Raw genomic sequence first — 25562 nt, 5'->3', positions numbered from 1 at the left:
GATGACGTCAGGACGCTGACGCCTGAGGATGGCGGCGGCGGCGGTAACGGTGGCGGCGACCCTATCCGAGGTCTGGAGAGGGTCAGCACAGCCGCCGAGACGCCGAAGACCCCGCCGTCCGCGCGAGGTGAGGCGGCCGGGCCCAGGACGACAGCCGGGCCCAGGACGACAGCCCGGCCCAGGACGACGGCCCGACGGGCGGGAGGGGCTGACGACCTGCGGCCACGGTCGCTTCCTGGAGCCCTGGGCCTATTCCTGGCCCGTCTGGAGCCCCCGGCCGGAGTCCGGTGTGCCGGGGCCTATGAGACTGGGGAGCAGGCCAGGCGATGGCTGATCGGGATCCCTGGTATTCGAGGCTGGACGGGCCTCGAAACATTCTGCTGTGCTGGGTAGCCCGTCTCTGGGGCCGCGTGGGCCTCGTGGACGTGGTGGTCTTACTTGCCTGCTGTTCAGCTAGCTTGCGTTGGTCAGGGTGAACTAAGCAGGTTGTCCTCACTGCCTTCTCGTGTCCGGCACCTACTTCACACCCCTCCTTTGCGACTGAATGCTAGCAGTTGTCGGGGCAGCTGGTTGCTTTCCTTTTCAGGCTGGGAAAAAGGCTTGAGCCTAGCCGGGTTGCCTGCTCCGCAAGCCATCGGCCTTCAGCTTGTTAGGGGAAGCCAGTACCCCACGATCTCTCCCTCTCCATGAAGCTGCTGAAGTTAAAATTCCCACCTGAAAATTTGAATTAAGTCCTTCACTACCTGAAACTGGATCCCTGGTGCCTACAGGATGAAGTCCAAGCTTCATAGCAAGGCATTGGGGGCTTCTCATAATTTGGTAGAGGCCTAACCTGGAAGTCAACACCAGGGCACTTCTGCCTTCTGTTTACAGTTTGTTGTTAGGGCATGTGAGCCCGCTGTGCTCAGTGTTTTGATACCCTTGTACTTTAGATATGCATTTTGTAATAGTCTTCTTTACCCCCACCCCAGTCACCAGAATGGAAAATTTACGTGTGTCCTTTAAAATCCACCTTAGATTTCATTTTCTTTTCCAAGGGAAAACCCTCCCTTGCTTCACATGTAACCATGGCTCCTCTGTACTTTTATTCATGTGACTCCTGTTGAGTATGTCATGTTGTGTCATGCGATGGTGGGTCTGGGTCTCCTGTTTGCATCTGAGTGTCTGGCTTTGTGCCCGGCGTAGGAGCTGAATGGACTGGGATAGTTTGCTGGTTTAAGACTAGGAACAGATTCACTGTATTATTGAGCCCCTATCAGGGGCCAGGATCTGACATGAGGACAGCAAGTGTGTATCTCTTGTTGGGACATGCATACATATTCATGTGGTAGGTGGGGCAGCCTTGTCAACTTTGATGGTCTAAAATCTCTTGCGGTCGTTTTTCAAGATACAGATTCAGGAATCTCACTCTCTGATATTTGGGTTCAGAAGATCTGGAATCGGCTAGGAATCTGTATTTTGAAAAAAACACCTCAGTTGACTTTTACTCTGCTTCCTGGTTGAACATCTTGGTCATTGCACTAGACATCTGTTGTGTCTTTTTTTTTTTTTTTTTTAATATTTTATTTATTTATTTGACAGAGATCACAAGTAGGCAGAGAGACAGGCAGAGAGAGAGGAGGAAGCAGGCTCCCCGCTGAGCAGAGAGCCCGATGCGGGGCTCGATCCCAGGACCCTGAGATCATGACCCGAGCCGAAGGCAGAGGCTTAACCCACTGAGCCACCCAGGCGCCCCTGTTGTGTCTTCTATGTCCAGTGGGAAGGGCTGGCTGTGCCATGTAGTCTCATTGCCCATACTTGGGAAGGCAGTATGATTTGCTGGTTAGTAGTATGGGCTTTGGAGTCAGAAAGACTTGGATTCAGTTCTTGTTTGTGAGATTTTGAGGTCCTTTGAGTCCTATTTTGCTCATTCCAGAATAGCAGTAACCAGGCCTACTGTGTGTGGTTGCACAGAGGAGTGACAGTACATACAAGATGCTTAATGCAGTTGGAACTCAGGAAATGGAAGCCACTGTTATTACTAATGACTGTTTTTCCCAGAGTGTGTCCCTTGTGAAAAGGAGATCTGAGGAAGCCTGTTTGCTCTCCAGACTGAACCTCATGTAGAAAGCTGCCTTGTATGACTTCCTCAAGGTGATTTCTGCATATCAAGGAAAGCTCTGACAAAACTGTGCTTCTCCTCAGGGTAGTTGCACTTGGTCATTCCCCTAGAAGATGTTTGGAATGCTGACTCACTAGAGGGTGGGTTTGCCACATAAGCACTTTGTCCCCGTTTAATTGAAATTCCTGTGCTGGTTAAGTTGTATAAATGAGCTAGAGAAAGTGCAGCTCTCAGGAAACCTCTTGGCCTCTGACACTGAGCTAGAGTTGGATCTAGAACCTGGAATGGAGTACCCCTGCTGATCCTACTTTCCAAGGAATCTGTAATAGATACTGGGGATCTCTGTCAGTCACAATTTGTAGTTAAATGAGTGAGACTTTGGTTTGGCCTTCTGTCTTACGTTATAGGTGTTAGTGTGTTATGTGGGCAGCTTTATCCTCTTGAGAGCTTCCCGACTGTGTGATATGAATGGGCACTGGTGTGCCAAAGTACTGAAGCCTTAAGCTTCCAGATAGCCCAGAACAGCTGTCCCTTTCAACCCCAGGGTGCACAAAGAAAAATTTGAGAAGTCCAGCCCTGGAGAAACGGAAGCAATTCTGCTTATCAAGAACTAGAGAGAGACTTATTTATTTGAACTCCTTTTCCTTCCAAGAATCTTACTCAATGACTATTAAGTGGATTTGTGTTGGCTAGGTCATCCCTGAGCTAATTCTTGGGACAGCCTTCTGTTGCCATGGTGTCCGATATGATGCTAAAGTAGAAAAATGTGTTTTCATTTTGGCAGGGCGGGGGAGGGTGGAATTATCTCAGACTGCCAGTCTTGAAGTGGCCTCATGGGGCATCATAAGAGAGACTCTTGGTGTGGAACCATTTGTGCATAAGTTCCTTGAGAGCAGAGATTGCGGCAGGCTTCTTTTTGTCTGTTACAGCTCCTGGCTGAGTTCCTGGCCCACAGCAGGAGCTCAGTAAATATTTGTGGGTTGAACCTTGGGATTTTGGAAGGAGAACCCAGGTACATTGCCAGAGTCTGTATTTCTGATGATGGGATGGCCAGTGGGTGGGATGTCTTAGATGGAGCTGGGGCCACGATGAAATGAGGACAAAGCAAACTTTTGAACTTTTTTGCTTCTCTCAGCCCTAAGGCTGGAGTCTCTGCCCACCAGTTATTACCATGTAAAGCTTGGTACCTAGCTGGAGTCCTTGAGAAGTAGTGTTCTGAGTTACGTTACGATAAAAGGTCATAACAATTTTTATTACAAAGTAATATTTAAAGTTAGGAGGTGCCTGGGTGGCTCAGTCATTAAGCGACTGCCTTCAGCTCAGATTATAACCCCAGGGTCCTGCAGTCCAGCCCGGCATCAGGCTCCCTACTTGGGCTAGAAGCCTGCTTCTCCCTCTCCCACTTTCCCCCCTGCTTATGTTCCCTCTCGCTGTCTCTCTCTCTCTGTCAAATAATAAATAAAATCTTAAAAAAAAAATACTTAGCATTGGGGCACCTGGGTGACTCAGTGGGTTAAAGCCTCTGCCTTCGGCTCAGGTCATGATCCCAGGGTCCTGGGATCAAGCCCCACATCGGGCTCTCAGCTCAGCAGGGAGCCTGATTCCCCCTCTCTCTCTGCCTGCCTCTCTGCCTACTGTGATCTCTCTCTGTCAAATAAATAAATAAAATCTTAAAAAAAAATACTTAGCGTTAAAACACAGGAGTGAATGATGCACAGTGTCTTTAGACACAAACACTAATAATTTGGTATGTATTCTGACCCTTTTAAAAATTCATATAATAGTCTATGTTTCTACAATATATATTTTTGTTAAGTTTAAAAATGTAATATATGGTATGGTGATGATTTAAAAAAATAGCAACAGCACAGGAATATATAAAATGAAAAGTGAAAGTCAGTCTTCAGTCTTCCTTCCTTCCTTTTTCTTTCTTTCCTTCCTTCCTTCCTCCTGTTCCCTTCACATTTACACACCCTAGAGGCAGTCACTGTCAATAGTATGTCTTTTCCCTTTCCAGGGTATTTTTCCACATATATGTCTATCTTTTTTTAAACCCTTCATTGGATGTATGGTTCAGCTACTATTTCAACTACTTATTACATTGTGGATTGGGTCCTGGCACGAAGCCATTCAATAAAATTGACTGGTATCTTTCTTTGTCAGTATATATGGGTTTACTTCATTTATTTCAATAGCTTCAGAGTGTTCCATTATATGAATGGATCTTAATTTATGTAATTATTCCCTTACTAATGGATATTTGGGTAATTTCCATTTTTTCATTATTATAAAGAACATTGCCATGAACTTGCTTGTACAAATATATCTTTGCATACTCATGGAAATGGTTTTATAGAATTATTTCTGAAAATGGAATTGCTAGATGCAGGGTCTGTTTCTCTGCTTCAGAAAGCAGACTCACATAGCTCCCTCTAAGGTCGCTGAGGTCCTTGTTTGGGAGTTTTCATGTAAAGTGACAAGCTCTTTTGCGTGGTGTCTCTGCTTGCCTCATGCTGGTTAGAAGTGCTGTTTAGCAGTACTTATTTCTGGGATTACTGGGAGATTACTGCCTACTTCATTTTGATAGGTAGTCTTTCAAAACAGGGGAGCATGATACAGAGATCTTTGCAGGTGAAAGGTTGCAAAGCTCCTCTGTGGAGAATAATCTTAGGGTTCACTGCTGGAGAGGGCAGGGTGCTTATGGGCCCCTGCCTGGGACACAGCCACACACTCGACTTCTGTGGCCAGGAAATTATTTCAGGATCCATCCTAGGCCTCTGTCCTCTTTCTCCCATGGGGTCAAGTTGGCAACTTGTGGACTAATTTGCCTTGGAGTTCGGTTAACAATCTGTAAGGCAAACAGACCTGAGAGCTCTAGCTTCCTTTGTTACCAAGAACGTTTACACAGGCACCACGGGAGTGCAGCTCTGGTTTAATCACCCAAATGGCCTCTTCCTGCCACTTGAAAATTTCTGAGGTTCTGGGACTGTTGACTTGCAGCTAATAGAAAGCCAAGAGCTAGACCACCTTTCATTTGTTGTAATGAACATGAACGCCTGCTCTGAGCCCAGCACTTTGCTGGGTGCCAGGGAGCTCTAGAAACCTGAGAAGTGGCCTCTTTCTTCAAGGGGCTGATAACTCTAGTGTTCTGAGGCAGTCTGGAGTACAGCAGTGAGCAGCATGACCCAGACTGTACTTGGAATGGAGGTTTCATAATACAGCCCTTCAGAAAAGGTCCTCAATAAAGGCTTGTTGATTCATCAGCTGAGTGTTAGGAAGGGTAGAGACCTTGACCAGGTGAGGCAGAGCTCTGCTGAGCCTCTGGCACTTCCAGAGTCTCTTTTGTGATGGAAGGAACTCTGACTGGAGATCTGGGAGGTTGGGGTCCATGCTTGGCCATCACTGTCTAAAGTGGCCGTGGTCAAGTTTCTACTTTTCTTGGCCTGTCATTTGGTAGTGTGAACAGTAGTACTGAATGCTCGTGCCCACCGCCACACTCTAACATGCTTGCACTCCCCGAGGAGTGCTTGGGATCAGGCTGGGAGTTGAGGGAGTGGAGACTGACTCTAGAGAGTTCTGCAGTTCTTTCTGCAAGATGTGTTAAGATTGGTGTTGTGGAAGGGAATAGTGCCTTGTGATAGCTGGCATAGTATGACCTCTTGAGTCTTTTCTCACACCCTAGTCACTGTGCTAGGGACATACAGAGAGGAGCAGGGGCAGGAAAATACTCTGCCCTCATTCCCAGAAGTTTTGTCATATTCCTTCCCTGTCCCCGTGTCTGCCTTTTCACCTGACCTGTGAGTGGCGGGAATTTAACTGATGTGATTGGCGTGTGGAGCAGCTGTGGGGCTGGAGCAGCCTGGAGGCTGTCGGCTGTTACCCCTTCCCAGAGCTAGCAGCTTCTCTTCTGCACTCCTCCTCCGCAGTTGGGAAGGTAGAGTACCAGCATCAGCTTGTCTTGGAAGAGTTTCTAATTGGAACAAATGTGGGAGAAACTATGTCCCAGGAAGGAAGTAGGAAGGTCAGAGAGGATAATCCTTGGCTCTCTCACTGCTGACTCGAGATCCCTGTGCAGGCTTTGTTTGTTTAAAGTGAGAAGTCAGGCCTTTTCTTTTGTAAACCTTAGTGTTTCTCATCAGGGCCGGACTAGATGTTCACATTTAAACAAAAAGACCCAGTGCATATGCCTGGAAACAGTTATTTATTTTACGGATCTAGGGTGTGGTCTCCTCACCAGGAAGAAGACCTCTGTGTGGCTGTGTGGGGTCACCTGGCAGTTTGTCTTCTCTCTGGATGGTGGTAGACGTTGCTTGGGGATCAGGAGCCTGTGTTCTGCCTTGGGAACCCTAGCCCAGGAACTGTCCTTTTCCTGAGCTGCAGCCCTGTACAGCCTTGAGAGTCTTGTGTTTTCCCCAAAAGAAGAGATGAGTCTGCAGAATTCTAGTTCCTAGTTCTGATCTTTAGCCTCTGTGGAAAGGAACCTTGTTTCCAAATGCCTTTGTTTAAACCTGATTTCCCAAGCTACTATGTGGGATCTGCTGGGCATTTGGGTGTGAACTGCAGCAAATAGGGAAGAGCCTTATGCTGGTGGAGCAATCCTTCCCCCCTCACTCGAGGGAAGATAGCTCATTCTGCCGAGAGTCATGTTGACATACTGATTAAAATCTGAGCCCTTAATCTGTGGTCTCCCGACTCTTCCTTTTTATCTAACTGAGGTCTTGGGTATGTTTCAGTGATGAGCTTGTTCCTTGAAAGAGTTAGCCACATTGGTCAGTATCACCACGTTAGAATCTGGCCCTTGACTCTCTGGAATCTGGTGGCCTCTGTGGGTTCTCTGTGACCTCCAAGCTGCCATAGCAAAACCTGCCTGGGTCTTCTGCTGCTGCCTTTGATCAGATCATTTGCTGAGGTTGGGGGTTTCAGGTGTTACCCTGTTGGCCCCAGGCATCACCCTTGGTCAGCCATGGAATCTCTGTCATTGACTCTTTTTATTTTTTAAAATTTTTTTTTTAAGATTTTATTTATTTGACAGAGAGAGATCACAAGTGGGCAGAGAGGCAAGCAGAGAGAGAGAGAGGAGGAAGCAGGCTCCCCGAGGAGCAGAGAGCCCGATGTGGGACTCGATCCCAGGACCCTAAGATCATGACCTGAGATGAAGGCAGAGGCTTAACCCACTGAGCCACCCAGGTGCCCCAGGAGTGTCTTTTGTTTTAATGAGGTGACTCTGAGTGGGCTCCCTGGTGACTCCTAGATGGGAGCTGATCACCAGAAAGACTCAAGCCCTGATTAGAAGCTTGGAATTTTCAGCCCTGCCTTCTCTTCTCCTGAGAAGGGAGTAGGGCCAAAAATGGAGTTAATGATCGATTGTGACCATATGATGAAGTCTCCATAAAATCCCAACAATAGGGTGTTTGGGGAGCTTCTGGGTCAGTGAATACATGGGAGTGCTGGGAGAGTGGGGCACGCAGAGAAAGCAAGGGAGCTCGGTGCCCCTTCCCACATGCCTGGCCTTCCCTGGGCATCTCTTCCATCTGGATTTTCACATATCTCTTTTTATAAACTGGTGAGTGTAAGTGTTTCCCTGAGCTCTGGGAGTTAAGAAACTCAAGGAGGGGATTGTTGGGACCCCAATCTGTGGCTGGTTGGTCAGAAGCACAGGTGATAACCCAGGCTTGTGACCACTGAAGTGTGCTTGAGGGAGGGAGCAGTCTTAGGGGACTGAGCCCTTAATCTGTGGTGTCTGATGATATTTTTGGGTAGACAGTGTCAGAACCGAGTTACATGTAGGACATCTGCCTGCCATTACAGAATGCTTGGTATGGGGACTCACCATACATGTGACTAGAGGTATCAGAGGTGAAATGTTCTAGGGGCACCTGGCTGGCTCCAGTCGGTGGAGTGTGTGACTCTTGATCTTGGGGTTGTGAGTTTGAGCCCTGTGTTGGGTATAGAGATTACTTTAAAAAAAAACAAAATCTTAAAAAAAAAAGAAGAAGAAGAAGAAGAAGTGTTCTCTGTGAAGGTAAAGGAGAGACATAGAGTGAAGAAATACACAGTATGGAAGAACTTTATTTCCTTACACAGGAAGGAAAAAAGCTGGGTTTTTTTCTCTTTACAGTATTTAGTAAATGTTTGATCTGAATTGATAATTTTACCCCTAATTCTATATGTCATAATCAGTAGGAAATTCTCAGCTCTCTCCTTTCACCCATGGGCCTCTCAGAAAGATTTAGAGAAGGATGGCCAGGGTAGAAATGACTTCTGGAAAGAAGGACCTCGGCACTTCACCATATGAAGGCCCCACCAGCCACAGAGTTTTCATGGTTGGAACTTCTCTGGGAAGCAAATGGAGGAGCTCTTGGATCATCATCCCAAGGAAGCAGAGGATCCTAATCCACAGGCTGAGTCACATCGAGATAAAACTGTTAGCGTCCTTTCTGAGCTCAGGGTCCCCTTTGTCTCTTGAATGAAGCCCTGACTAGTTGGGTGGCTACCTGGTGGCAGTGTGCCAAGGTTTGTGGTCCTAAGTTCACTGGGGTTGATTTCCGCCTGCTCAGGAATTGTGTGGCATTTTGGCACACAATTTTGGCATCTGTGTGGTGAACCGGGAAGTAGAAGACCCTGGAACAGGGTGTTAAACTGACAGATGAAGATGGTGCATCAGCAAAGTAATGGGAACTGTCTAGGAAAGAGTAGAGTTAAGGCAGAGAACCATGGCAGGGATGGTAGTATTGGCAGTAGTTGTAGGAGGCAATCAACCCCTGCAGGAGCCCTAGAAGGCTGGGAAAGATCCATGAGGGGCATCTTGGAGAAACGGCTTTCTGAGCCCTGGTGGGTGATAGTGTTGGAGATCAGGCCTCCAACATTTTACACCCCCGTTTCAGAAAAGATGAGTCAGAATAATAAGAGGAATGATTTTAACATTTAAAAAAACATTGAAATTCAACTAGGATAAGGGACCCAGCCTGGAGGCAGAGTAGGGAGGAAGGTGGGGGCAGTGACAGCTGAGCCTGGTGCATGTTCCTGCCCCTCGCTTGGGGTTGGAAGGCAGCACAGGAATCAGATCCAGGGAGATGTAAGTCAAGACGGTGGAACTCAGGGACGCCTGAGTGGCTCAGTTGGTTAAGCTCTGCCCACCTTTGTCTCAGGTCATGATCCTAGAGTCCTGGGATCAAGTCCCCCATCAGGCTCCTTGCTCAGTGGAGTGCCTGCTTCTCCCTCTGCCAGTAGCTCCCCCTGCTTGTACCCTTGCTCTCTCGTTCCAAATGAATGAATAAAATCTTAAAAAACAAAACAAAACAAAAAAACCACCATGGAGCTCAGATCCAGCCTTTCATCTGGACCCTTCAGCAAGCCTCAGGGGCCAACACCATCCTCCATTCTAGGGAATCCTATTAGGGTCAAGTCTTCACCTGCATTTATTGAGGGGCAAGGGAGAGGGGATGAGGAGGATGGCTGGTATCCTTTCTGAGGTATCCCTGGCTATGCTGACTTGCCCTTTCTTCCATGTGCATAGGTGTAGACGGGGCACTGCCTGCAGAGCAGGTCCTGCCAACCTCACTGGAGAGGATGCCCCCGTGTCCGTGATGGGCTGTGGGACAAGCAAGGTCCTTCCTGAGCCACCAAAGGATGTCCAGCTGGACCTCGTCAAGAAGGTGGAGCCCTTCAGTGGTACTAAGAAGGATGTGCACAAGCATTTCATCACAGAGGTGGACAGCATTGGTGCTCTCAAAGCTGGCTTCCCAGCAGCCAGTCAGTGTGCAAACCCCTGCCCTGGGGCCCCCATTAGCAGCCACACAGAGCCTCCCTCAGAACCACCACGCAGGGCCAGGGTGGCTAAGTACAGGGCTAAGTTTGACCCACGTGTGACAGCCAAGTATGACATCAAAGCCCTCATTGGCCGAGGCAGCTTCAGCCGAGTGGTCCGTGTGGAGCACCGGGCAACCCGGCAGCCCTACGCCATCAAGATGATCGAGACCAAGTACCGGGAAGGGCGGGAGGTATGTGAGTCAGAATTGCGCGTGCTGCGCCGGGTGCGTCATGCCAACATCATCCAGCTGGTGGAGGTGTTCGAGACACAGGAGCGTGTGTACATGGTGATGGAGCTGGCCACTGGCGGGGAGCTCTTCGACCGCATCATCGCCAAGGGCTCTTTCACTGAGCGCGATGCCACGCGGGTGCTGCAGATGGTGCTGGACGGTGTCCGGTACCTGCACGCACTGGGCATCACACACCGAGACCTCAAGCCGGAGAATCTGCTCTACTACCACCCAGGCACTGACTCCAAGATCATTATCACTGACTTTGGCCTGGCCAGTGCCCGCAAGAAGGGCGACGACTGCCTGATGAAGACCACGTGCGGCACACCCGAGTACATTGCTCCTGAGGTCCTGGTCCGCAAGCCCTACACCAATTCCGTGGACATGTGGGCACTGGGGGTCATTGCCTACATCCTGCTCAGTGGCACCATGCCCTTTGAGGATGACAACCGCACCAGGCTGTACCGGCAGATCCTCAGGGGCAAGTACAGCTACTCGGGGGAGGTGAGTCTGCCCTGCTGCAGGGATGGGGGGGGGGCCCGGTAGTGCTTGACAGGGGGATGTTCTTTGAGAGCCATGTTCGTGGGGTCAGGCGGGTCATGTAAAAAATGATAACGTGAGACTAGTAGGGTCTCTTGGTTTGGGTGTCCCCAAAAGTGAGCCCTGTGACCTGGGAGCAGATAGTGTAATTGGGATAGGAGTCCAGTAAGCACAGGCAAAGGGTAGGAAAGTGAGGCAGGAAGGGAGGAAGCCAATCAAGGGCCTCTGGAGGAGTGGACTGCCACTGTGGGCCGCTGGAACTCCCACTGGAGACCCTGTGAATAATCACGTGGCACATGCCTCAGAAGTGTACCACTGAGGGACAAGAAGGTGGGTGGGTTTTATTTTTATTTTTATTTTTTTTTAAGATTTTATTTATTTATTTGACAGAGATTACAAATAGGCAGAGAGGCAGGCAGAGAGAGGAGGGGAAGCAGGCTCCCCGCTGAGCAGAGAGCCTGACGCGGGGCTCGATCCCAGGACGCTGGGATCATGACCTGAGCTGAAAGCAGAGGCTTTAACCCACTGAGCCACCCAGGCGCCCCGAAGGTGGGTGGGTTTTAATCCACTGACTCCTGTAAGAGTTGCGAATTTCTTTGGGGCACTAAATCCCTGGCCCTTCTGGGCTGTCCTGAATGCCAGCCAGTGCTGAAGAAAGTCTTCAGACAAGGAAGCAGGGAGATGCGGGCACTGGCACCTGGGGAGCTGTCTGCGTGCGCAGGGGCCCCCACAACTGCAGGTGGGCTCAGAGGTGGGATAGAGCACTGCAGTAGCTGCTCCGCCGGGCCTGGGACAAGCTAGAGTGACCGTGCCCCGTTGAGAGGTGCCATTGCTGCTCATCTCTGCCCAGTTTTGCCACACAGCCCAGAGGATCCTCTGCACCCAGACATTCCCGTTCTTTTAAAGAAAAGCCAGAAAGTTTGATCTTAAAATGTTGGAATTCCATTTACATATTTAAGTAGTACCTTGTGTGCCCACGAATAGTTCCCCGCAGGCCACATTCAACCAGCAGGCCATCAGTTTGTGTTTTGGATTCGCGGATTGTCCTGATACCTGAGAAAATCGGTCAGGTTTCAGCACTGCTGGGAGCTGAAAGAAGGCACGCAAGAAGGAAGAGCTGGTTGGTCCTTAGGCAGGACGCTCACTGGGGGTGATGAGGCTGACCGTAGGCAACAGCAAGTGCTGTGAGCATAGTGGTGGACTCGGGAGGCTGCTGAGTCACAGAATGTGTGGCGGCTTAAATGGGAGGTGAAGTAAGCTTTTCAGGCTAGTAGGTTTCTGCCAAGGCAGCGAGGGCCCCTGCCCAAGTGCCCCCTGCAGAGTGCTCCCCACAGTGTCCCCCTCAGGCTTGGCGGCCCAAGCCTGAACATCCCACACGGTGGGGAGGAACAAGCTCCCTTCCGAAACTCTGCTTTCCTTCCAAGGATTTTGGACTGGGTCCTCTCTGGCTCCAGCCGACTGGCCCAGAGCAGCTTTCCTGCAGGAATCACCCCAAAGCCTCTTGCCACTTTGTCTTTGGTGCTTGAGGTCCTGTGCTCCGTCAAACTCCTTACTAGCTTCCAGACTTTGTCATGGGGTCAATCAAGGTCTTCCTGTGAGGATGGGGGCTGGCATTCCTTGTGGGGGCGATCTCTAGGTCACATGTCAGAGTAATGTGAGGGAGGGAGGGAAGTCTTCATCATTAGGCCAGCTCTGTGCTGTCCACAGGGGAAGGAGAAACTGAGACTTTCTCTAGCTCTCCCCTAAAGTTTCTCATGTATTCTTTGCTCCAAATGGATTCAATAGAGAAGCAGAGGGAGAAGCAGGCTTCCTGCTGAGCAAGGAGCCCGATGCGGGACTCAATCCCGGGACCCTGGGATCATGACCTGAGCTGAAGGCAGAAGGTTAACCAACTGAGCCACCCATGTTTCCCTGGGCTGGTCCCCTTTCTTAGGGCTATGCCCTCTCCCCACCCTCAATCCATCTTTGGTCATTTGTCCTTCTGAAGGCCATCCAAGTGACCAGGGCCCTTCCAGAAAACCTATATGAGAGCATGTCATGTTAAAGGGAGGCGTTTTGATCTGACTTCTGCAAATCAAGGACCACCCACTTGGAGCTCAGCAAGGTTTGGAAGTGTGTATTCCTCACCTGACAGGAAGTCCCATGGCAGTTAGTGCCTTTCTAGGGGCGCTTTTTTCCTGCCGCTGACACTCCCAGAGTGGTGTCTCTTGTATACTAGGCCCCATCCAATGGACTTGTTTCCTGAGGCCTGTGTCTGTGCGGTTCCCTGTCAGGCTCAGTGGTTTCTGTGGACTTGAATAGAGGGCTTTCTACAGGAGGTGGGCCTTGAGAAGGAGGAGGCTCAGAGAAAGGGATGCTGCTGACTGTGCTTAGAATGAACAGGAGACTGGAAGTGATGGAGCCCAGGTTGCTGCGGCTGGGCCAGGCCTGGTGTTTGTTGTTGGTGTTCGTTGTTTGCTCTGTAGTGCCAGAGGCTCCTTGGGGATTGGAAACCTCAGGTGGGTTCGAGCCCTGTGGGTTCTTTTTTTTTTTTTTTTTTTTTTTTTAAAGATTTTATTTATTTAGTTGACAGAGAGAGATCACAAGCAGGCAGAGAGGCAGGCAGAGAGAGAGGAGGAAGCAGGCTCCCTGCTGAGCAGAGAGCCCGATGCGGGGCTCGATCCCAGGATCCTGAGATCATGACCTGAGCTGAAGGCAGAGGCTTAACCCACTGAGCCACCCAGGTGCCCCCCCTGTGGGTTCTTGATAGTGAAGCAGGAATGCAGCAGAACGTGTTGTGGAAGACTCACAGGAAGAAGACTGATGGGGGTCTGTTGGAGTGGTATGAGTTGGGGACGGAGGAACCGGGCGTCCTGGGGCTGTTTGAGGCGGACCGGAGATTCCCGAGAGTGGGCTCCACGTGCTGTTTGGAAGAGGTCTGGGGACCGAATCATCCTGCAGCTCTGCAGAAGCATCCGCTTCCAAGGGCAGAGTGAGAGAGGACTCACTGGAGCGGCCGCCCTCGGGCCCAGACAGCGTGTAGGCTCCTGCCTTCACATCCCGAGGTGGGGCCCAGTGGTGGAGGGAAGTATACCAAGTACCTGGCTCCTGCTCCATAGTCCTGACACTGTAGATGCTCCAGCCCCGAGCCCTGGCCCCGCTCTCTGCCCCGTTTGCTATACACCACAGGCCCGAGATGTTTGCTCTGTTCACTCCCCATACTAAGCTATTGCTCAGGCTTTTCACTTGCTCCCAGCGTCGGCCTTACAAATTTGACCAGCCGTGAAAGGTTCAGTTCAAAGATGGCTTCCACTTAGAATACTGGTGACCACTGTGTAGTACCAGACACAGGGCTAAGGGTTCTGTATCCAGCATGTTTACTCTCTACAACAGTGCTGCCAGGTGGGTGTCATGCCCCCATTTTACAGATGAGGAAACTGAGGCTCGTGAGGTTAAGTAACCTGTCCGTGGTTTCATAGCTAAGAGCCTGGCAGGCCTGGGATTTGAATCTAGGCCATCTTGGTGTCAGAATTCTTGGCCTCTCCATCGCCGCAGTCTATGTTCCCTGACATACATGCCTTAGCCTGTTGCTGGAGTCCTTGCGGCAGCACTTTCTTGGGCTGCTGTCTGTGGACATCTCTCCTCTCAGGCCTGTAAGGTCCTTGAGGACAGCTTGTGTATCAATACATATGTTCCTGATACTTTCTCCTGGCTTCTCCTGAGGGAAGCACCCGAGTTGTTGGTGAGGCCTCAGGAAAGGATGCAAAAGTGAGCGGCTGGCAGGCAGACAGGCGTGGCCCTGCTGGCTGGAAGTGTTCTCTGCTGGGGGCTGGGCTCCAGGAGGAAGTGGAGAGCCTGCTGGAGAGGTGCTTAGTGGTCTGCTCGCCAGACCTGCTTAGGAGCAGCTTTGGAATCTTGAAAGAGGAGGGAGTGCTGGGAAGGAAAAGGCTGTGACAGATGATATTGCAAAGGGAAATCTGCATTTTCCCTGGTGGCCGGAGTGGAGAGGGCCAAGCCAGGGTCGTGTTGGAAGTGGTAGGGAGACCCTTGTTGGCCAGAGGTGAGGAAGGCCTCTGAGTGGGAGAGCAGTCTAAAGACATAAAGAGCCACACTGAGAGAGGGAGCTTCTTGTCATGAGAGATTCCAGGAGGGCTGGAGCAGTTATTTCTGAAGGAGTGACACCGAAGGTGAGTCATTTCTGTAAGACCCATACCCGGAGGCCTGTTACGGTCTCACTGACTTGGAGAGTCTGAAATTAACTGCCCACGAAATGTGACGTTGCCGGCCTAATGCCATTGCTTTTGTTAAGAGTTCTATTCCCAGAAGCAGGACAGACGAAGAGGCTCTTGTGGGATTGATGGCAGAGTGGAGCCATCAGCAGCTTTGCGGCCGGGGGGGTTAGCAGCCTTTAATTGTCGCCGTCTGCTGGGGCTGTCTCTGAGCTGTGGGCAAGCCCGGGCCACTGCACCGGGAACGGATGGGCTTGGGCACAGGTTCTCATGGTGCCTTGTTCAGGAGAGCGAGTGCTGCCAGGCAAGGGACAGAATCTTGGTGGAAGAGGAAGGCCACCTGCAGGGACAATCTGCCACCGCCTGAGGGATTGTATTGGTGAGAGGTGGCTTCCCACCAGGGTTGGGGCTCTGGGCTGCAGCCTGACCAGCCGTCCACAGGATGCCACGGGGCGAGAGCTCAGGGGCAGGGAATTGGACCATCTTGTAGTTCTGATAGCCCTGCCACAGGGTGAGCGCTCAGAGCCAGAGATCACATTTACTTCCTCGCTTAAAGTGATCCTAACACTTGTCATTCTGCCTTGGGATGTTGAAGATAAAGGAAGGTGCAGAGGATGTTCTGTGTTCTGTTGCTCTTTAGGTGAAGGGGGTCAGCACCTGTGAGGGGGTGGTCAGGCAGCCCGGTTCATCTGCCCTGGTTGGGAGCGGCCAGCTGAGTAGGGAGAGGACCTTGACTCAGAGCCATGGGGAGGACTTCCCCAGGGATATGGGGGAGCTGGAGACTGGACATGGTGTGCAGGCAGCAGATGGAATGCAGGGGAGACAGGTGGCATGTTTCCAGGCTCATGCTTGGATCCCGCTGGGCGCCTTTAACAGCCTCACGTTCCCACCGCCAGTGGATGGGGGCTGTGACGGACCATAAGCTCCTCAGTCTTCTCTTGCTGCCTCCTGCTCCCAGAGTAAGTGGGTGGATTCCCATGTCTGTCTCAAAAGCTGATTGATTCTGAATTGATTTAGAATTCTTTCCTGTGAGGTCTCCCTAACCCCTTCCTCCTTGCATCTCTGCTGGTGGCTGTTGGGTGTCAAGTGCTGGGTGATGGTGCTGTGCGGTGCCAGGATCCCACAAGGACAAGCAGATGCCCCCATACTTGTCCAGGAGGGATCCCTCTGGAAGGGCCGTCCCTACTTCACCAAAGCTCCTGGTATTCAGTAGGAATTCAACAGAGAAGTCTCCGTCCTTCATTGTAGGAGCAGATGCTGGCAGTCCAGATCCCTGACTGGTCACTGGGAGGTGGCATGATTTGGTCCAGCGGGCATGGTCACTGGACCCTCACTGGTCACCGTGCTTGGACACCTCTTGAAGGAAGGCAGGGGTGGCTTCATCCTGATGGCAGGCTCTTTGTGGAGAAGGGCAGCGTCTCCTTCCTGTGCCACCTGTGGTCTGCCACTCAGCTCCCTAAAGCCCTGTCCTCTAGGCTTCCCTCTGCCACTGCTGCCCTGGTTACACAGTCCCCAGAGCGCAGTACTCTGCTACGGTGGCAGAAACAGACGCCCATGTCTCCACATTGCCACACTCAGCTGTTCCCAACAAAATGCCTTGCCCTGACCACCTCCAGCTTCTTATTAACCCAGGGTTGGAGCTTCTCGCATCACTGCTGTCCCCCCATCCCGAGGCTTCTCCAACAAAGGGCTGCACCATGGGTTGTGTTCAGAGCAGTGCCTGATGTGCGTGCCAGCCCCTCCCTCTCCTGCTTTTCTCATTGTGTGTCTCCACCTGGGTAGCTCTGCCCACGCGCACGCCCTGTCACTTTGAGGCTCTCGAGTTCCTGTGGGAGCTGCCCCGGCTGTTGTCTCTCCCACGGTCTGACCTCGTTAAATCCGCTGATGGCCTCCCACGCCCATCCCCTCCTGCCCCCACTGAGGTGGAAACAGACTTGCAGGTGGATGGGATGGTTAAAGGGGACCTGATCCGACTGGTCTGCACTGGCCCTGCCTCTCCAAACTCCCCTTCCTTGGTCAGTTTCTCCCATCACACAATGTCCCCCTTCTTTCTTTTCTTTTCTTTTCTTTCCTTCCTTCCTTCCTTCCTTCCTTCCTTCCTTCCTTCCTTCCTTCCTTTCTTTTCTTCTTTCTTTCTTTCTTTTTATTAAAGATTTTATTTATTTATTTGACAGAGAGAGAGAGACAGGGAGGGATACAGGCAGGGGGAGTGGGAGAGGGAAAAGCAGACTTTCCACTGAGCAGGGAGCCCAGTGTGGGGTACGATCCCAAAACCCTGGGATCATGATCTGAGCCGAAGGCAGACGCTTAACATCTGAGCCACCCAGGCACCCCAAGGTCCCCCTTCTTGTGCATGCCTGCCTGGCCTCAGTTTGTCTGTCTCCCGGTGAAAGTGTGGGACCCAGACCTGAGCTTTGCTCTGGTGTGGCCTGGCAGGCTCATCTCTTCACTCATCCTGCCATCCCATGTTGACCAAACAAGTGCCCTGAGCCCAGTCCTGTGTAGCCAGGGTTCAGGGACACAGGCTTCTGTGGGCATGACATGTGGGTAAGAGCCACCAGGGCTCCAGACTGTCTCAGAAATTAGAATGGGAGAAAGGTTTTTGGTTTTGGGTTTTTTTTTTAAAGAACCAGCTTGGCCTCAGCAGAATCTGTGAGTGGAGGTAAAAGAGACCACTCAGCAGCAGGCTCTGAGATCCAGAACCACCCAGGGCTGCTCCGAGACAGCGTTAAAAGTAGACATTACTGAGTTGCTGACACTGGTTGCCAACATGCCCCTGATTCCAGAGCGAGCACACAGCATCCTTCTTGACTCTTGAGTTGTGCCCTGTCTCCCTCCTGTCCTCGTCCTTCACTTTGTGGACTCTGGGCAGGGACAGGTGGCGCAGGAGTTCATTTTATTTCCCATCTCAAGTTTCAGAACGCAGCTTACTAACCTTTAAGTTGTCACGCCTTTTCCTGTTTTATTTTTATCTTCCTTCTCTGCCTCTTTTTAAAACTCTATTATCTAGGGTGCCTGGGTGGCTCAGTGGGTTAAAGCCTCTGCCTTTGGCTCAGGTCTTGATCTCAGGGTCCTGGGATCGAGCCCCGCGTCCAGCTCTCTGCTCAGCAGGGAGCCTGCTTCCCTTCTTCTCTCTCTGCCTGCCTCTTTGCCTACTTGTGATCTCTGTCAAATGAATAAATAAAATCTTAAAAAAAAAAAACCCACCCTATTATCTTCCTTCTTTTTCTCTCCTCAGGCTCTCTCCCCTTAGGTCCTCTTTCCTACTGCTCAGCCCCCATCCATCCCCACCAGGTACAGGGTGGTGGATTCTTTCTGGTCTGGAAGCTCAGGCACCAGGATGGTGAGCGTCTTGACCAGAGGAAGGGATTGTTGGCTCCACTGCCACACGGTGTCCAGCTCTGCTGAATTTTTAAAAACCCTTTGCCTCGTGGGCCATGTCAGAGTGTGCTGTTCCTGTCATATTGATAGTTCTGCTCTCCTGAGTAAACCCTAAGCTCCATTTCCCAGAAACATGCTCTTTGCTCTGCTCTTGTTCAGGCCCACGTAAGTACAGGAAGGAGGCCCTTGAGGGTGGGAATGCTGGGTCTGAAAATACATCTTGAGACAAAACTGAGGGAAGACTGAGTCATGGGAGCAAAGCCCAGGCTGCTTTCCTCTCTTCCTTCCCCTAGCAGCTCTTTGGTGGGGCTGACTTCTTTTCCAGAGAACCTTCCCCAGAGTCTTCATGGGCTAGAAAAGAACCCACAGAGGTCAAGAGGTCCAGGCCACAGTTAGATGCTGTGCTTTTGTTCCCCATGTGCGGCCAAGTGAGGAAGAAAGCTGGGGAACCATCTTAGAATCAAAGACTGTAGCAACTGACAGACACTTAGGATCCATTGTATTTGGCTCCTTCATATTAAAAGTGAGGCTTGTCTCCTCCAAGGTCTACAGGGAAGGTAGACCTAGAAGCAGTTCTCTAGGCTTGCAGCCTGATGCTTTAATTTGTCACTCAAATATCATCCAAAGGAGCAACTGGGACTTTCTCTCTCACTTGAGAGTGGCCAGACCTGCCTGCCAGAGGGAGTCTAGGGCAAGTCCTGTGAGCTGGGTTTGCTGCTGGAAGGCAGCAGCTGCTCCTCTCTCGGTAGCCTAGGCCAGAGAGCTGGCTCCATCCTTTGTTCCCTTAGCCTCTGGGCTCTAGGCAAGACTTCTGGTAGCGACTTGGGAAGTATTCTTTCCAGGCCCTTGTGACATTAGAGCTAGAGCAAGTAAAGGGGGCCAGGGAATAGGGAAATTCATCCTCTCAGCTGGAGTGGAAAGCCCTTGATGATTTGGTGCCTCCCTTTGAAGAGAAGGTTGGATTCTGCTGCTGAGGAATGACTGGTTGCTCAGAAGCAGGGGATGAGGAGGGTGACATTGCTAGGAAGTGCTCTGGGAGAGTTCCAAACCCACTTTTGGCTTCTCTGCTGTTCCAACATCCAGAATAGGTACTCTAGGGGCGCCTGGCTGGTTCAGTCAGTAGAACCCAAAACTCTTTGAGTTTCAAGAGTTCATGAGTTCCAGCCCCACGTTGGGACACACACTGGGCCTACGGCTTAGTTAAAAAAAAGAAAAGTAGGTACCCTAACTACAAGAAGATAAGGATTCTGGGGCTACAGACTAGGGAAAATGAGAGCCAGCTTGATGGTCAGAAAGAGGGTGGAAGTGATGTCTCTCCTCGCACAGCCTCTCCTTGTCCTTTCAGGATGGGGCCCAGCCCTTCACCCACACAGCTCAGAAGAAGCTCGTGGAAAGGAGGGTGTCGGCTTTCACCCTGGGTATTGAAGTTGTCCTCTGATCCCACAGCAGAAGGAAAACTGAGTCGAAGCAAGGCAGACAGGCATTTAATGTTCCCTTCCATGCCCTGTGCTCTGTGTCAGCCCAGAAACAGGCAGAAGCCTCTGGGAGACTGGTCAGGTGGAACCTGGAGCCTCTCCCTTCTGTCAGCCACTTGAGCCTCCCATGTGTCCCTGACTTGGCTCCAAGTTTACTGAGGTGAGAGTTCTGTTCTTTATCCAGAGCCAGAAGCTAGAGCTGTGGAAGCTGAAAGGCTTAACTGTTTATCATTATTCTTTTTCTCATGCCCAGAATGCTACCCAGCCAGTCAGTCATAGGCTGACAGATATACTCATGGGGCTCCAGAGGCCCACGCATGTTGGGGATGCTGATGGGTTGGTCTGCGGGTGTTGAATACTTTCTTAGGAGGTACGAAATTGGGACTTGGCCAGAAGCATGGCCCTGAGTGTGGGTGAGTGTGGAAAGCCTTGCATTTCCATGCTGAGTGCTGTTGGAGGACTTGGCAGGGCTCCCAGGGGCATTCTGACGAGCGTTCTGAGCCCTCGTCTCGCTGTCGGTGGGCTGGGTGGAGGACCACTTTCCTGTGTTCGGCCCGCCTGCCTTCCTGCTGCTAGTTCCTCAGTGTGTGAGGGTTAGGCGGGATGCCGTCGGCACAGCCTGCTTCTCACGTCAGGATGGCTCAAGTCATGTTGGCTTGGGGGTCCCACCTGGCCCAGCTGCTCACAGCTCTTCGGAGATGAGGAGAGCTAGGGCCTGCCGTAGCGGGTGGGGCTGGCCCTCAGACAAATGAGTTCATCAGCATTCTGCACACAGCTGCGTGTACCCTGTAATTGGTGAGGCAGGCATCTGGGGGAGCAGAAGGCTCAGATCAGTCTGGCTCACTTTGTCGCTAACTGGCTGGCCGCTCGGTGAGCAGCAAGGGGTCGATGCCTGGTGTGAGCCTCTGCCGCTCTGGGAATGGATGTGCTTACGCCGCCAGGAAAGGGCTGGTGAGAGGCCCATCGAAGACCTCCCTGGACAAGGGATCGAGTCTGCAGATTGACTGGGTGTGGATGTGAAGCGGGGGTGCCTCTGCTCCATCCGTGTTCCTGGCTTGTGAGTCCACCTTCGCCATTGTTTATGCTGCCCTCTTCAGAGAGTTGCCTCTCTTCTGTCTTGGCTGGACCAAGGGCAGGGGCAGAACCCGTGTGCGAGTTCTGTTTGGCTCTCCTGCACTGCCCGCCCTGTCTTCGGGCTGGCCCACCAAGCAGCCGGACTGAGCTGCGCTGTGTTTCCCAGTGATTGCCCTTTTTCTTCTTTCTCACCAGAAGAGCTGGTAGGGCCCCACAGGTATTCTCATGACCCAGCCTGCTCACCTTCTAGGTTTTGCTCTGTCCATCAGTGGCCCCATTATGCCTGTGTCTTTCCATCTCTTCTAAGTGAGTGACGGATTACGGTGAGTGTCTGTGGTTTAGATTGTTGGCCCCTCACAGCGGCTTCTTGTGTTCAAGGGGCAGCAGCAAGCCACGAGGCTTTCGTGAGCTGTGAGCCGAAGCCCGCAGTCTCGCTGTACGTTAGCCTCAGTACCGGAGCCCTGGGCTCTGGGTGTATGGGGGAGCGCTGTCTGCCCCTCTGTGCCCCCTCACTGCTCTCAGCAAGGTACTCATGGGTTTCCCAGGCTGCATGTCCCGAGGCCCTGAGTGCACTCCTCTTGAAGATCATTATCTCCCCAGGAGGCACTGGGAGCAGCCCCGTTGGTGACGAGGACCCTGTTTGGTGGCTGTCTGGGAATGTGGTCTGTCATTTTCTACCAGTTCAGTTTAGTGAAAGTTGAGATTTGCCTTCCAAAAAGCTATATCTGCAACTAGCCCCACCCCTTCCTCAGGACTCCAGAAGAGTGTTCTCCTTGGTGCCCCCCTCTGTCCCCTGTATACAAGTGGTGAAGGGCACTGGGGAAGAATTGGAGGTCAGGGAAGCTGAACTGGCATATCTGGGTGGCTCAGTCAGTTGAGTGTCTGCCTTCAGCTCAGGTCATGATCCCAGGGTCCTGGGATCGAGTCTGACATCAGGTTCCTCTCTCTTCCTCTGCTGCTCCCCCTGCTTGTGCTCAGTCTCTCTCTCTCTTCCTGTCAAAAAAATGTATACAATCTTAAAAAAAAAAAAAGGAAGCTGAATTGGGGGTAGCAGTAGTCAGTGTTAAGTGTGACTGCTGAAGGGGTGTGAAGCTGCCCTGAATGCGGGCTCTGGGATACTCCTGAATTCCCCAGGGAGTGAGTTCAGGCATCTCCCAAGGTGAAGGGTACCTTTGGGTGGAACAGGCAGACCTCATTCGGCAGGAAGGAGGGTGATGGTGTCGTTGACGTCCCAGCCAAACCTTCTACAGCAGGCTCAACAAAGGTCCTAGCCACCCATCCTTTGGGAATATCAGAGCCTATGGCACAGTGTCCCCAGAAGATGGGGACACAGAGTAGTACTGTGTCTGCCCTTCTCCAGCAGAGGGGCTCGAGGGCCTCTCTATTCCTGGCGCCAGGCACGGGGGCTCATCCAGCTGTGTATGGTCTAATGGGAACGAACAATCAACTTGCAATCACTGGAATCATTGCTTAGCTCTGGGGGCTAAGAGAAGTCTGAGTAAGTGTCCTTTACCCTGAGAACCTAAGGATTCAGACAGGTCAATGTCCGTACAAGCTGTCCAGATTGAGGCCCTTGCTGTGTGGCTGCTTGGTGTGTGGCTGAGATAAGGCAGTCACAGGGGCATGTAGCAGAGCAGGCTTTGTGCAGTGTCTCCCTGAGGACACAAGGTACCAAAATGAGGCTGTGTAGAGCACCGCCAGGTCCCCTGTGTGGCTCCAAGAGATCACAAAGACTAGAAAGGTCACCTGGTCCCGCCTGTCCCTCAAGAGCCCCCTACCCTCTCAGCAGATAAAGAAATGTAGTTGCCTTGAATTATTTTCTTTTCTCCCCATGGCTGAGAGGCAGAGGCTGATGAGGGGAATGCGGTAGTCATCCATCCCCTCTTGGTCAGTCGGATGGAGGGTGGTCCTCTCTTTCAAGACTAGGAAGTTGCCTGCTAAGTGGCCTGATATGTGACATCCTGGGTTGGGAGCTTAAGTCTGGCCTAGGGTATGGTGGAAAGTTTGGGTCATTCTCTTTAAATCCCCCTGAGTTACAGTAATCCTGGGGTAGGTGGGACATCTTGATGGGGGCCACCTTCCTGAGCCAGGCTTTGAATCCAGAGCACTTAGAAGCTGGCTGCTTGGGGAGAGGAGCATTTCCTTCTCCTGTTTGTCGTGTGGACTCCTTACTCAGAACAGCCTCTGCTTGGTGGCCTAGGCCAATGTTGGGTGGGAGGGAGAGACTTGGGAGGAGCCGGGCAGGGCTTTTCTCCGGGGGGAGAGTGCAGGAGTGCTGGACGGTTCTCAGTGCCATGGTGGTGGCCTCATCAGGATGGGGAGAGCAGTGTTGAGTGCGCTCCCTCTAATGTTTGTCCTTGGCCTCTAGCCCTGGCCCAGTGTGTCCAATCTGGCCAAGGACTTCATTGACCGCCTGCTGACAGTGGACCCCGGCGCCCGCATGACCGCACTGCAGGCCCTGAGGCACCCGTGGGTGGTGAGCATGGCAGCCTCTTCGTCCATGAAGAATCTGCACCGCTCCATCTCCCAGAACCTCCTCAAACGTGCTTCCTCACGCTGCCAGAGCACCAAATCGGCCCAGTCCACGCGTTCCAGCCGCTCTACACGTTCCAACAAGTCGCGCCGAGTGCGGGAGCGGGAACTGCGGGAGCTCAACCTGCGCTACCAGCAGCAGTACAACGGCTGAGCCACCCGGCTGCGGTGCAGGTGTGCCACGGCCCCAGCCCCTTCCGTGTCCCTTCAGCAGCCCCCATCCTCATCCTGGGCCTGAGCCTGGTGTGACAGTGGAGGGAGCCTAAGGGGCTGTGAGCCCTGCGGATGAGGAGCCTGGCCTGGCACCAGTGCTCTTTTTGGTGGGCAACTGCTCTGCTGGAGGTTGGGGAGGTGGCTGGACCCGGCCTTCCCTTGGCCCTTCCCCAAGACCAAAACGTGTGAAGTGCCAGGCAGAGGGTATCCTGAGGTCCCAGGACTCTTTGGGACAGTTACTTCTGAAATCCTCTTCACTGAACCTTTTCTAGCCCCCCACGTTCCATTGCATCCTGATCTGTGCACCAGTGAGGGGCCTAGGGAGGCACAAAGCTTGTGCCTTAGCTGGACTCTCAGCCCCTGAAGTCCAGACAGTCTCCCACCTCCCACCCAAGGTCTGCCTTCCTTCGTGGTGCCTCCAGGGACCCCTCCTGGCCCCAGGACTGGCTAGAAACTCTGGTGGTGGGGCCATGGCAGGGTCCTTGGGTCTTCTGGACTATGTGGCCATGTTGGTAGCAGGCTTCTCCAGGCTCCAGCCTCTCTGCCAATGAGAGACCTCCTGCCCACCAGCCCACTGCTCTCAGTGCCTTCTTTGCAGAGCCCACTCTACACTTCTCTCCCCCTTGGATGCCCTTTCTATTCCCTAGGTGCCTCCTTCCCAACTGTGGGGGATTAAAGGGAGCCCCACTGCTGCTACCTGGGGAATGGGGGCACCAGGGCCAAGGCAGATACCAGGGGCTTCCCAGGGACGGCCCCATTAAGATTCTAGTGTCAGCCTGGTTCCACCCTTGGTACTGCCCATTGCCCCCCTTCCCTTCAGGCTCTGCTGTTCCCGCCTCACAGCTGCGTGAAGGCGCCATCTAGTGTCTGACATGAGTATGGGCAGCCTAGGACTGACCCTGTGCTTAGCCTTCCATCCTTTAGAGAAAGTGGGAAGGAGCTGCTGTATTGAGGAGAGGTCCCAGGCTGCTCAGCCCTCCCCTTCTGCTGAGCTGCTGCGCAGCTCCAGTTGGAACTTAGCCAAACTGTGTGACCTATCTCTGAACCCTGAGTGTCTGGGGCCCTGGCCTTCTCACAGCTGGCCTTGGCTGGTCCAGCCTGTTCCTCCTTCCTTTCACAGCATTACCCTTCCAGCTTGGGCCCTGCCGAATCTCAGGCTGGAGGGAGCCCCTGCAGGAGGTGGGTGGAATTGGGTGGCTGTTTTCCCAGAGGCGTGAGCCAGGCCATCCCCATGTCACTCATGGTGCCTCTCATAGTGCCTCCTCTGCACCACCCCACCCCAAACCAGTCTGGAACCCAAGGCCCCTTCCTCCACAGCTGTGTTCAGTGGGTAGGAAGGAGCTGGGGTCCAGCTTTAGCCTTAGCTAGACTGCAGGGCTTCTGCCAACAGGGAGGGATTGGCCCTCACTGTTTCTCCCAGTGGGTAGCCTTGGGCCAGGCCCTCCTCTTTCTGCATGTGCCACCTCCAGTCAGAAAGAAAACCAAAGAGACCATTCTGGGCCAAGCAAATTGTGCCTTATACATCTTCTCTTGTACCCAGTGCTCATGGCACAAGGCAGCAGAGAGCCAAGGTTCTGTGGCCTCAGAATTTCCCCCATTTTCCCAAGTGTCTCGGGGGCCTGAAGCCCTAGGGATTTATTTCCTCTCTTGTCCAAGGTAGGCCTGGTCCTAAGGGTAAGATAGAGGGCATTGGGAGACTTGGGCCTTTGATAGGCCCACCTGGGCCTTTATGCCATGGACCGTGGCTGGAGAATGTGCCGTTATTTATTTTGTGTACTCCGGTTGTAAATGTATCCTCTGTACTCAATAAACAGGCTGCCCTCCCCCGGGAAGGCTGCCCATCCATTCTGACAGTCCAGGCTCCTTGCTGTGGACCAGGGGTTACCTAGGAGGAAAGATGGTGGGCGTGGCCTGGGCATGGCTGCTCTAGGACGATCCGACTCAACGCCTGCCATGCCAGAAGTCAAAGTCCCAGGTGGGGAGAGGGACTCCCGAAAGC

The 25562-nt window shown here is 52.4% G+C and overlaps 1 protein-coding gene across 1 annotated transcript; it reads left to right on the top strand.

Moving 5' to 3' along the window:
• On the top strand, positions 1-25416 carry PSKH1 (protein serine kinase H1). Its single transcript, XM_032854149.1, has 3 exons — positions 1-127; positions 9618-10644; positions 23187-25416. Exons 2-3 carry the CDS (start codon positions 9688-9690, stop codon positions 23502-23504), a joined length of 1275 nt encoding a protein of 424 aa, XP_032710040.1. The 5' UTR covers positions 1-127; positions 9618-9687; the 3' UTR covers positions 23505-25416.
• The last annotated feature ends 146 nt before the right edge of the window (positions 25417-25562 follow it).

Source organism: Lontra canadensis, unplaced genomic scaffold (assembly GCF_010015895.1).
Source record: "Lontra canadensis isolate GAN:19392208 unplaced genomic scaffold, GSC_riverotter_1.0 scaffold8, whole genome shotgun sequence".
Classification (NCBI taxonomy): domain Eukaryota; kingdom Metazoa; phylum Chordata; class Mammalia; order Carnivora; family Mustelidae; genus Lontra; species Lontra canadensis.
Note: the sequence above shows the minus strand (reverse complement) of the source record. Positions and strands in the feature narration are given on the sequence as shown.